The sequence below is a fragment of the Penicillium riverlandense genome (genome assembly GCF_028828495.1).
Source record: "Penicillium riverlandense strain IBT 135883 chromosome Unknown utg000008l_segment0_segment0, whole genome shotgun sequence".
NCBI classification, from domain to species: domain Eukaryota; kingdom Fungi; phylum Ascomycota; class Eurotiomycetes; order Eurotiales; family Aspergillaceae; genus Penicillium; species Penicillium riverlandense.
The window spans coordinates 1,148,603-1,160,681 of record NW_026643199.1 but is presented as its reverse complement, the minus strand read 5'-3'; the positions used below and the strand labels follow the sequence as shown (position 1 = coordinate 1,160,681).

Sequence of the window (12,079 nt, the reverse complement as noted above, 5' to 3'; positions counted from 1 at the left end):
CACGAAGCAAATATTATAATTAGCTATCCCCGCTGCTCCCATTGACAAGTCTACATCAACCTCGACTCTTCTTGACTTCCACAACACTGTTAACCCCTCATACCCCTCAATCAAATCCAACACATAATGGGCAAGCTTTCTGGCAAAGTTGCGCTAGTCACAGGCGCTGGCTCTGGATTTGGTGAATCCATTGCGCACAGCTACGTCGCCGAAGGCGCAAACGTGCTGGTTGCCGACGTTGCAGTCGAAAACGGCAAGCGCGTGGCCTCTGAAATCACGGCGAAGAACTACCCCTCGGGAGGAAAAGCGGTCTTTGTTGAGTGCAATGTGATCAAAAAGGCGGACTGGCAAGCCGCTTTAGATCTTGCTGTGAAGCAGTTTGGCCAACTGGATATCGTCGTGAATAATGCGGGCACCACATACATCAAGCAGGAGAGTATGGGGGTGACTGAAGAGGATTTTGACAAGGTTATGACTGTGAATACGAAGAGCATCTACTGGAGTGTTGCGGTCGTTATGCCTTATTTTGTGGAGCGCAAATCCGGCGTCTACCTCAATACCTCGTCCGTTGCCGGGACGCGAGTGCGTCCTGGACAGGTATGGTACGGCGCAAGCAAGGCCTGGGTTAATCGGGTAGGTTTTCCATTTTACTCCATAAAGAAGCTATCACTAATTCTGGTATCTAGATTACGCAGGGTCTCGCTGCGGAGTATGGTCCTTACGGAATTCGAATCAACTCAGTGTGTCCCGTGCGTGGCACCACGGCGCTGCTGGAGAAGTTCAGCGGGGTTCCCGATTCCGCCGAGGAGCGCGCTCGTTTCGCCAAAACTGTGCCTTTGGGCCGCCAGTCGGAGCCTGAGGATGTTGCCAAGTCGGCCGTTTTCCTTGCATGCGACGATTCTTCATTCATTAGCGGAACCAATCTCGCCGTTGATGGAGGCCGTCTGGCTGTCTAGGCAATAAATACTTGGCACGATGCTCATGAGATGGAATTAGATGTGTAATATCTGTTATACGTGATTTTTACTAGATTAGTTTCATGCAGGTTAGCCGCGCAGATAGACGCGGTATGAAATATGAGAATCGTCGGACATTCACATTCCGTTATCTCTCAGACAGAAGACAAAATGCCTCGGTATCGGACAGGGATCCGACTTAGGATCGGCCATAAGATAAAAATGTAGGTCCCGCCCGCCAGATATGTAGTACCCATCCTCAATCATGTCCTCAGCACTTAAGAGCAGCGGAACCGTCCGCCTGCAAAGGTTGGAGGGCGGCTACCTGGATTTGCCCATGCACCTTTTCGTGAAAGGAGCCTCGACAGAAACTATCCGTCGAGTCCCATCGATGTGCTGGTTAATCACGCATGAACCCTCCCAGACAAAAATCGTTTTCGACCTCGGTGTACGCAAAGATATTGAGAATTATCCACCAGCCGTCCACGAGCGACTGAAGACAGTAATTATAACAGACGTTCAGCAAGATTCCATTGCCAGTCTTGAAAAAGCGGGGATAAACCCACAGTCCGACGTGGACAGTGTGATCATTTCGCACCTGCACTGGGACCATATTGGAGACCCGTCTGGATTCGGCCCGCGCACTCGCTTTATTATCGGCCCCGGAGCAAAGACCTTGATTGAAGGAAAAGATGCATACCCCACAAATAAGGCGGGCCATTTCGACTCCAATGCGCTGCCTCATGAACGCACGGAGGAGCTTCCGCCTTCGTCTGAGACATCATACTGGACTAGCCTAGAGCCGTTCTCTGCAGTGCATGACTGGTTTGGTGATGGGTCAATGTATGTGGTAAATGCTCCTGGCCATCTACCAGGGCATCTGAATCTCCTACTTCATACGGGGTCGGACAAGTGGGTATATCTGGCTGCGGACTCGACCCATGATCCAGCCATCTTGAGTGGATCAGCCGAAACAGCGATATACACCGATCCGCACACGGGTTTATTTAAATGTGCCCATGCAAATAAAGAGACGGCAGATATTCATCTTGGCTTGGTGAGAAAGCTTAAGGAGCTGATGCCTGTGGAGGTTATCTTAGCGCATGATCATTCCTGGTTGGAGGCCAATACTGATCGGTTTAAGAGCTAGATACCATTTTGCTAGATGTTATAACGAGTCTCTGCTAGCATTTTGATGTTATATGCTGATTTACGCCGGCCCCATTTGAATCGGATCAGGGCATCGTTCATCACGTGATTGTCTTTTACACTGATGGCGATGAGCATTGGAGAACTTGAACGCATTGACTGCACTGTATGGAATGGGGAGAGTATATGCTAAGCAAAAATAATAAGAACGTGTACGTAAGTCATCAATATCGGTGTTCAGCGGCATAACCGAGAGCCCAGCACCTGAGCATCCTCATCGCAGCCAACTTCCGAGACAGGCAACTAGCAAAGTGTGTACAGCGAGTAGTTAGATCAAAAGCAGAAAATCATACAGGCAAAATCGTAGGTAGCATGAAAGAGAAACTAATTTGCAGATGGTCAGTGACTGGATTCACCGATGCAAGCAGTAAATGCCTTACCATCCATCCCATTTAAGAAATCCCAGTCTGTCAGACGCAATGAAACCAATCGTTCTAGACCTCCCAGGAAGAAGTGGAAAGAGGGAAACTGTTCTTAACCACCTCCTCCACCGCCGCCGCATCCGCCGCCGCCTCCGCCGCCGCCGCCGCCGCATCCGCCGCCACCTCCTCCACATCCACCAAATCCGCCCCCTCCGCCTCCTCCGCAACCACCACCTGCTGCTCCTGCACAAGCTGCGCCTCCTACGGCTCCACCTCCTGCGCATGCAGCACCGGCGCATCCGGCACCTGCGCCTATGCCACCACAGCCTCCTGCAGCAACAGCTCCACCGCAGGTCCCAGCAGCGCAATTGCCGGTAGCCCCAGAGGCAAGGCTCATGCAGCTTGGATTGCAAGCGTAGGAGGCAGAGTTGACACCGGGGTCACACATGTATGGACCGTAGTAGGGGACCATCATAGGGTAGCCCCAGGCGTATGGGTAGTAGTACATCGGCCCGTAGCCGCCATCCCCTGCTGACCTCGAATCGCTGCGAGGACGACCGCGTTTCTCAGCCCGACGCGCGGATTTCTCGTACCACTGTTGAAGACGGATCCTCTGTAGCCGACCGGCTCTGTCGTCCAAGGTACTGTCAGCTTTCGGGCGAACGGCGTTGTGGGCTGAGATATGCGGGTTCTTGTCCGGATCAGACGAGACATCCGGGTTGTCATGTAGGGAATCAGCGGCGCGACGGGCCCGCGAAGATGAACCAATGGCAAACATCCGGTCGTACAGATCTGGTGCTCGGGTCGCCTCGCAGTACCAGCAGGTGCATTCGCTATAGATCCCGCCATTGGTGGCGCGTCGGTACATCCTGCTGGTCCATTCAAAGCCCTCGGAGAGCTTATTCTCATCGACCTTGTCGTCATGGTCGATGAAGCGACGGGCATTTTTGGTACCGCGGGTTGTGCTCATGGTGTAGTATCTCGATGGCGCCAGCTGGTGGGTATGCCAGGCCAAATCGACGTCCAAGGTAGGCACAGCCATATTCCGCGGATGATCCATCATGATTCCGAAAAAGACCATATACTTTGCAATAGTCCGTTCGGCAGTGTCCATTACGGTGGGCGAATGCAACCAGTCGATGTTGTCCATTTTCTGCACAAACGTTCCCTGGCGGATCACCGCACCCACCAGGTCCAGCGCGAAAGGACCCAGGTTATCCCAGTACCGCGACATCATTCGTCGGAAATGCACCTTCTCTGCCGGACGCAGAATGGGTAAAGTCGAACCACATGTCTGTAACAAGACGCTCTTTTCGGTCAGCTTGCTTTCTAGGAATGTTCGCAAATCGTCAATGCTTTTGCACTGGCGAAGTCGCGCATCAGTAGTGGCTAGTAACTCATTCGCTGTTGCCTTTATCAACCGGTTTGCAAACATCATATTTTGATGGGTTAAGTCGCGAGATATGATATTAGCATGAGGCGGTCTCCCGGAATTAGTATGAGGCGGTCCTTCCGGGAGACCGTTGATGTTGTAGAACGTTCCAGGCATGGGAAGGTTCTTGTTTAGAAGGGCTTCGGCATCATTGCGGAACTTGGCCACTTTGAGGAGGTCGTGGTTGATGATTAACTTGCACCTATTGCAAGTAGTTTCGAACGAGTTGTCAGCGTAGCCTCGGGCATCCTTAAAGGCGTCCTTGGACGTAGGCCCCATGTCTCCTGTCGTCCACGGGACAAGATTCACCGAAGAGCAGGCGGGACACTGTATTTCTTTGTTGGGTGGATCATCTAGATTGTCCCAATTCACCTGGACCTGCTGTTCAAACAGGCGCTGGGGCTGCTCGCTGATGGTATATTCCATCGTACGGTCATTGATGCAGCGGTTGATTGGATCCCATGGAAATCCAGTCACCCAGGTACTCATCTTGCCATACCGGATACAGTCTTCAAGAAAGTTCCGGGGGTTCAGCATGTGGGAATGCCACACCATCAACACATCTAACCAAATCAGTAAAGTTTCCCTGCCATGCCATCATCTCTTACTCACCGATAGGGGGGAGGTTGCTGACATCCCAAGCTACGAGGGTCGTGCATCTTGTAGTTTGGTTTTCATAGTCCTCTCGCTCGACGTCTGTCATGGTGAACGGTGCATGTGAGCTGGGAAGGCCAACTTGCCACCATTTGGTATATCGGTCAACTGCACGGGCAGTATACACGGCCCAGCGCTTTTCACGGATCCGGGCTTGGGCTTCCGCCTTGGCTTCCTCACTTAAAAGCTCGGCCGCGGCATCGGAGATTCCAAAGAGACCATCTTTGTTGGAGATCGTATCTCGCAAGTCGGCCAGAACGGTCAAAAGTTTGAGATGAGCGACAACTTGGTCGGTGCTGACAGCGTAGAAGAGAGGATCTCGGAGCTGTCTGGTGAGATCCAGCCGGGGCAGTTCAAGAGAGAGTCGCTGCTCCTGAGAGTACGATGGCGGACCGTCACTGGAGGAATCACCCTTGTCCCTTGCGGGAGCCTCTTTGGGCGGAGAATCCTTCTTCGTCAAGAGACCCATGGCTACGATGAAGGTTTGATGTATGAGACAAAAATTTCAACTAGACTGAGGGTGCCGTCGTACGTTTATATAGGGCTGTCTGACGTCGAGGATGCTGATCATGACAGGGGGGAACCTCGGCCCCCGCCACGACGTCGACACGTTCAAAGGTTGCAGACCGTGAAGGCTAATTGAGGCTTGTAAAACGCCCTGCTGGTATCGTGCGGCGCCAAGAGCACGTCGGTAGGAGAGACTGATCGGTCGTCGTTGCTAAGCCTTGCTTGGAATGTTGTCAAGGCTTCTAGGCGAACTCGCTACATTTCCCCGAAGAAGGCTAAATCCTTGGCGCAAGTCTAAGGGCCGCCGATTGTAGCGACGATAAAGCCGGTTATTGGTGGGGAGAGAGCGAGGCGGAGCCGGGCGTAGACTTGTATTGGGGGTCTGCCACTGCACAGCCCCCAAACTGACCAAATCCCCGCAGCAAAAGATGATTTCATCCGGGGGCTATGGATCGAACCATGTCAGGTCAGCAACCCGACCCATGAAACGCCAAGTTTCATGGGTCTGGCTATACTTCCAGGGTCACCTGATAACTAGGTCAGGTGACCCGTTCACACGTGATCCGATCGGGCCGCGGGGTCACGCCAGCGCTGAGTCACTTTTTATGGCACGAGATTTGACACTCGCTGCTCTGCTCACCACCTTCCTTGATAAGTGACTCGGGGTGACAGAACCAGGCATCGGCAGACTCACTAGCCACCGCCGTCGGGCAATTCCAGCAGGCTGTTCCACCTGCGGCCGAAAACTTGAACCCGATTGCATCATCCGCCATCCAGCACATCGCGTGGGGGATAGCGCATCGAAGCTCTTGACCTCGAGTACAGCCCGAGAATGCGTTGGATGTCACCGGTCCCGTAATGGCGGGTGTCAATCATGCGCCGGTCCCAGTGGGTGCCGATGGCGTCCAGGGTCGCAAGCGCAATGTCACCATTGCGGGGATGGAGAGCTCCCCAGGAAGCATTGAAGACGTAGATGACAGCGATCTGCGTGAAGATAAGAGAAGACAGCCGGTCAAGCGTGCCTGCAACGAATGTCGCCAACAAAAGGTGCGTCCCGATACTGATGTGACGTGATGCCCCCGCAGATTAGACCATATGCGCCACCGGGACTGGATGCCTTCTTCAAACGTCTCTCGCTAACTTCAATGTGCCATAACAGCTACGATGCGACGTCATTCAAGACCCCTGGTCCGACTGCTCACGGTGTCGCCGGTTAAAGCTAGACTGCAAAATTGAGTCCAATTTCAAACGAGTTGGGAAGCGCAGCCGCAATGCGGAGATGGAACGCGAGATTATGGAGCTTAGGAAGCAGATTGCTTCCTCGAGTGCACCTATTACACCACAGCAACAGCAACAGCTGATGGGTGCAGGACAGATGACACCCAAGCAGGACTCCAGCCAAGTGAGTCCGGCGGGCGTCTATCAGACCCCATCAGCCATGTCCACGGCCGCGGATCAATACATGGGATCCCAGGAAGCTGTTGCATCACTTTTGGATCTGCGCTCCGGATATGACGGCTCCAACTATATGAGGAACGGAGGTACCCAGTTCAAGCGCATTGAAGACGTCACCGTCATACCGGAGAAAGTGACAGAGCTGTTCAACCTGTAAGCTTCTTTATTACCTTATGCCCATCCTGCACCGTTCCAACTGTTTCTCCAGGTTCTTCATGTTCTATCATCCGTTCCTCCCATTCCTCGATCGCAAACTGTCTCCGGATGATTATTATAACGCCTCGCCATTACTTTTTTGGACAATCATTAGCGTTGGTGCGCGACGCTACCAAAGCGATTCAACTTTGCTGAACTCTCTTTCGGGCCCTGTTACACGACTTGTGTGGAGCACACTAGCGGACATTCCCCAGAGCTACCATGTTGTGAAAGCGCTCTGCCTGCTTTGCTCCTGGCCTTTCCCCACAAGCAGTACATCCACCGACCCGACCTTCATGCTGTGCGGAATGATGGTTCAGGTAGCGATGCAGCTCGGTCTTCATCGCCCATCGCATACCCAGGACTTCAGCAAGTTCCGGGTGGAACTTATTGAGGAGGAGTTGAGAGACAAAGTGCGGACGTGGGCTATTTGCAACATTGTTGCTCAGCGAGTGTCCACTGGCTATGGTCAGCCGCCATCTACCCTTTATGACTGGACGTTGTCCAGTGATTCAGCCGATCCAAATTTCAAACTGCCAGGGGATATCAAGCCCAAGCTTGAGATTGAACGTTTCTGTGACAAGATTACTAGAGCATTATACAACAACCGACGTGACCCTGTTGGATTGACCAGTGACAGGGAGAGATCGACGATGATCTCATTCCTCTCAAAAGACTTCGATGAGCTTGAAGAACAGCTGAAACCCCACAATAATGACAGTACGTCTTCGACTTCTTTCTAATTTACGAGATATTAATTGGACTAGGCATTACCGACCTGTACCTCCGTGCCTCGAATCTTCATCTACATCTTTCCGCTTTCTTTGACGACCCAGATACGAAGGATTATCGTGAGCGTCTGTTATCCCTCTATGTCGCGACCACTTCATTCCTCGAAGGTGCCATGAATCTTGAGACCGAAGTTGGACCTGTTCTTTCTTATACCCCTTATTACGTCTACCAGATGATGGTTGCAGGAGGCTGCACACTTCTGAAATTGTCCAAGAGTTTCTTCGCGGCTCACATTGATATGGAGTACACCAAACACCTTTTCAATCGAACCATTTGGGCAATTCGGGGAGTGTCTGTGTCGAGCAATGACCTGCCTGAACGGTTGGCCGAAGTACTCGCACAGATGTGGAGGTTGGGAAGTGGGCCTCAGCGGTCCACGAGCAACAATGCCGATATCGATGATTCTTTGCGACTGAAAGTCCGTTGCCGCATGAGCATGTCGCTACTCTTCGACTCCGTATGGCGATGGCGTGAAGATACGCGGACAAAGGGACGCAATATTGAAGGTCAGTATTCGTCGTGCTTTATTCCAGAATTGGTGCTGATATCTGCCATAGCCTACCTGAAGAACCCGACCAACCCAGACTCGGCAGCCGATTCATCCGCCGCCTCATCCGTCGGTCCTGTCCGCGCCTCCTCCTCGACCCCCGGCATCACAGGCGGCGACCCGAGCCTTGCTCCGGCACCAATGCTCCCCCAAGCCAGTCTTGGAGTTCAAGCATCAGGAAACGGGGTCGGCGGGCTCCCAAGTGGGTTCATGGAACCGAACTACGAAGTGTTCGATCCACTCAATTGGCTGCTGGATGGCCTGGTCGATCTGCCCTACTCGTATTCAACGATGGGTGGGGTGGAGACCCAAGGCATTGCATAGTGTCGGCCGAAGTAACTGTTTATGGATTTATGTTGGCGTTCTTGTCAGTGCTCGTGCGGGCGTAGTGGTGCGGCCGTCTCTGTTGTATCATTATACCATTCGCGTGTGATACCTTCCAGGCGTTTTGTTATTGGGGGTTTGATTAGTGTGTCTGCGTACTATTCAATCTGTTGTGTCATTATGTTAAGGCCTTTATTCCCGTGCAGCACTTTTCTGCAGTAGATATCATTTACTTCTCGTCGCCTTGGCTATCCATCACGCAGTTAATATCTCTGATAGGGCTTAATCCTTTTCCCTGGAATTTGGGCTGATGCTGGTGGCTGCTTTCTATAATACATTCTCCCAATCTCTTTCTTGCTCTTTCCTTATCTAGGGCTATCTTTACAGCCCTGCACATGCGTAGGGGTTTTCCCACTTACCTCCCTGCTTCTTACTTTCCTTTCTGTGGCCTATCATGTATTCTTACTTGCTATTGACGGTTGACTCCCACCTGGGATCGGGAAGAGGCATGGTGGTTGGATCGTATTGGACTGATGGCGCTGGCTCCTGCACGCTCACGATCATCCTTGGGTTTGTGTTGGTCCTGGGCTTGGTGGCAGCTACTGCGTTGGTGGTAAACTCGAAGCGCCTGTCTAATGTCAGTCATTCTTCTTGTTTCATATCTGCGCAGTTCAAGGCACCGGACATTCTGATGAAAGGACATCCCCACCATCCTGCTAACCCATTTCGTCCCATTTTATAGGCCGGTATCCCATTTGCCGCGGGCAAGAGTGCCCTGGCAACCCTGTACCAACACTACCGCTTCGTCATTGACGGACCAGGCCTGATCAAACGCGGCTATGCGCGTTTTTCCAACTCGCTGTTCGAGATCCCACGCACCTTTCGCTTCGGGCAAATCATTCTCTGCAGTCCCAAGCTGATCGAAGAACTCAAGAATACGCGGAGTGCAGTGGCTTCGCCAGAGCCGTGGATTGACCAGGTAAGCAAACGGGCTACTCTACTTGCGTGCCTCTGGCGAACGTAGTCACTAAATTCATAACGCTGTCACCAGCTTCTCCAAATCTCACATGTCATGCCGGGATACTTCCCCAAGGGAGGCGGATGGCCTGCCATTGCCAAAACTACGCCGGGGCTCATTCGAGGCACGGTGTACAAGCAGCTGGACCGGTACATGCCCTCGATGACCGAGGCGATCCTCTCTCAGTTTCGTACACTGGAGTTCAAGAATGGTGGTACGTCTGCCAATATAGAGATGAGTCTCGGTCTCGCTAATACCAACCCAGAATGTGCCATCAACTGCTTTGACTTTGCGTACTCGATTGTCGCACGAAGCGGCAGTTTCGCCCTGGTTGGTGAACGTCTCTCGCAGAACGAGGAGTACCTCAAGGCTGTCAAGGAGCATATCCTCGGGATGATAATGACGACTCGTGTGCAGTTTCTGGTCCCAGATTGCCTGAAACGGTGAGATTGCATGCGCCGTGCTCTGTGTCCGCTTAGAAGCTGACGTCGGAGTGGCACGATCGCGCAGATATATTGGCGGGTTCGTTAGTCGCCTGTCTACTTTGGGAACGCGCTGGGATATGCGTGCATCACGCCGCATACTGCTTAAGCACTTCAATGCGCGGGCTGCCGAGTATGATGGTGAGATGGTCACTGGATTTGACCCGGATAACCAGGAAGTTAGTACCGAGAGCGCAGACAAGCCGGTACGATCTCACATACGCACCGTCCAAACATGCGAAGATACTGAACAGATCATGTCTAGGTCGAGATCTTCCGCTGGCTGTACGAGAGCTCCGTTCTGCGCCAGCGATGGAGTTACTCGGAGGTCATTGGCGAGATGCTCCTGCTGCAGTTTGCCTTCATCTACACGACAGCCTATGTAAGGGCACCCCACTCATCCCGAGAAAGACCATATCAAAATAATAACTGACAGCCCCCAGGCTCTTTATGGCGCACTGGCCGAGCTCGCCCGACGCCCAGAATACATCGCACCCCTGCGCGGCGAGATCGAGGCCATGTTCAGTGACGGCGCCAGTGTCTCAGCGTGTAATCGAATGAAACTGTTGGATTCTTTCCTGAAAGAGTGTCAGCGGCTGCATCCACCTGCAGCCGGTATGTGATGTGGCGCCTTTCCATACAGAGGGCGTACTGTGTACAGAAAGACTAACAGCGCATTGCAGTGTCGGCCCATCGAGTCTGCGTCAAGCCACTGGAGCTATCCAACGGTATGAACACATCCTATTTTGGAGAAAAAAGAATGCATCCACTAACCTGCTACAATATGAAATAGGAATCACCCTCCAGCGAGGAACCCACGTCGGGGTCCCCAGCGCCGTCATCCAGCGCTCGAGCACCCACTACGCCAACCCGGAGTCCTTCGATGGCTTCCGGTTCGCAAAGTGCGCCGCGGCTGGCGCGCAGAATACAGGGCTCGTGGATCTGAGCCCGGACTACCTCGTCTTCGGGATGGGTGTGCATGCCTGGTGAGATTTTGTTTTGTTTCCCCTTCCCACATATTTGGATTTCAATCCCAACTGCTTTTCTCTCTCTCTCCTCTTCCTTTCGTCACTGTTGTCATCGGCTGACTTGTTTTGCTTTTCTTTGTGCCGTCTAGTCCCGGTAGGTGGATGGCTAGTGCTCTAATGAAAGTTGTCTTTGCGCATCTGCTTATCAACTACGATGTCCTCACGCCGGATGATGCCAGTGGCTCGTTGACGGGTTCGCTTTCGTTCGAGGAGTTTTACGTGCCGAATTTCGGCTTGCAGGTTGTGTTGCGGGAGAGGAAGAAATGAGCTAAACAGAAAAAAAGGCGAAGAAGAGGCTGTTAACCGGAATAGTTCTGGAATCTACATTGTTCATCATGTCTGTCGAGTTGATAAGCGATAAGACCGACTGACCTCATCCCATCCATCCCACTCTTCTCTTCTAGACTAGCTAAACTCTTCTCTTCCTATACAAGGTATCTATATACATCTACAAAGAAACAAGAATGTCCTCCAAAAAACCACCACCAACTCACTCCCGACCCCTCTCAACCCTTCTCATCCCCAAGAAACGCAGTCTCCTCCCACCTACATCAACAACACGCCTCTCCGGTACCCACCATCAGCACGTGAAGCGAATCCTCAACCCCAGTGCGGTAGCAGCCTCAATACGAACCAAGGGCGCACACCGGGATTATACAAGCAGCCACGAAGACAGGGAGCAAGAGGCCCTAGAAGAGGAACAAGACCCCAAACCCCCCCGCATCGAAGTCTCCTTCTCCGCCATCCCGCAGCCCTTCCTCGATCTGCCGCTGTGGGAATCGATACTAAGAACGCGGTGGGCGAAGGCAGCGACGCAGTCTAGATCTACGGATGAAGGGCGCGGGGGTGAGGCTGGAGAGGAAGGAGAAGAAGAGGATACGAGCGAGTCTGGGGCGACAGGGCCGGAAACCGGGGAGGAGAGGAGGCGGAGACGGGAGAGGGAGGTTGAGTATGGGAGTATGGCGATTCGGGGACGGTCGAGTTTAAGGGGGAGAGGGAGGAGGAGAGGGAGAGGAGGAGGTGACGGGGGAGTGTATTGGGGTGGAAGGCGTTGACCTACATCCATGTCTACAAGATTATGAATGATGATATTTATAGAAAATGTCAAGGCTGAATTG

At 52.7% G+C, this 12,079-nt stretch overlaps 6 protein-coding genes across 6 annotated transcripts; 5 read left to right on the top strand and 1 right to left on the bottom strand.

Annotated features, from left to right (window-relative positions):
* Positions 1-126: 126 nt before the first annotated feature.
* On the top strand, positions 127-956 carry N7474_009460 (SDR family oxidoreductase; the record flags this gene model as incomplete). Its single annotated transcript, XM_057200870.1, has 2 exons — positions 127-633; positions 687-956. The coding sequence occupies 2 exons, from the start codon at positions 127-129 to the stop codon at positions 954-956; spliced, it is 777 nt and encodes a 258-aa protein (XP_057048857.1).
* A 265-nt stretch (positions 957-1,221) lies between these two features.
* Positions 1,222-2,106, top strand: N7474_009459 (MBL fold metallo-hydrolase; the record flags this gene model as incomplete). The annotated part of the gene is made up of 1 exon (XM_057200869.1): positions 1,222-2,106. One exon carries the CDS (start codon positions 1,222-1,224, stop codon positions 2,104-2,106), a length of 885 nt encoding a protein of 294 aa, XP_057048856.1.
* Positions 2,107-2,639: 533 nt separating this feature from the next.
* On the bottom strand, positions 2,640-5,082 carry N7474_009458 (uncharacterized protein; the record flags this gene model as incomplete). The annotated part of the gene is made up of 2 exons (XM_057200868.1): positions 2,640-4,522; positions 4,572-5,082. The coding sequence occupies 2 exons, from the start codon at positions 5,080-5,082 to the stop codon at positions 2,640-2,642; spliced, it is 2,394 nt and encodes a 797-aa protein (XP_057048855.1).
* Positions 5,083-5,978: 896 nt separating this feature from the next.
* On the top strand, positions 5,979-8,433 carry N7474_009457 (putative C6 transcription factor (Leu3); the record flags this gene model as incomplete). Its single annotated transcript, XM_057200867.1, has 5 exons — positions 5,979-6,167; positions 6,280-6,728; positions 6,784-7,490; positions 7,538-8,068; positions 8,120-8,433. 5 exons carry the CDS (start codon positions 5,979-5,981, stop codon positions 8,431-8,433), a joined length of 2,190 nt encoding a protein of 729 aa, XP_057048854.1.
* A 508-nt stretch (positions 8,434-8,941) lies between these two features.
* N7474_009456 (cytochrome P450) lies at positions 8,942-11,228 on the top strand (the record flags this gene model as incomplete). Its single annotated transcript, XM_057200866.1, has 10 exons — positions 8,942-9,070; positions 9,176-9,412; positions 9,485-9,665; positions 9,717-9,894; positions 9,962-10,139; positions 10,199-10,315; positions 10,377-10,548; positions 10,617-10,661; positions 10,727-10,919; positions 11,051-11,228. The coding sequence occupies 10 exons, from the start codon at positions 8,942-8,944 to the stop codon at positions 11,226-11,228; spliced, it is 1,608 nt and encodes a 535-aa protein (XP_057048853.1).
* A 197-nt stretch (positions 11,229-11,425) lies between these two features.
* N7474_009455 (uncharacterized protein) lies at positions 11,426-12,016 on the top strand (the record flags this gene model as incomplete). The annotated part of the gene is made up of 1 exon (XM_057200865.1): positions 11,426-12,016. One exon carries the CDS (start codon positions 11,426-11,428, stop codon positions 12,014-12,016), a length of 591 nt encoding a protein of 196 aa, XP_057048852.1.
* Positions 12,017-12,079: the final 63 nt, after the last annotated feature.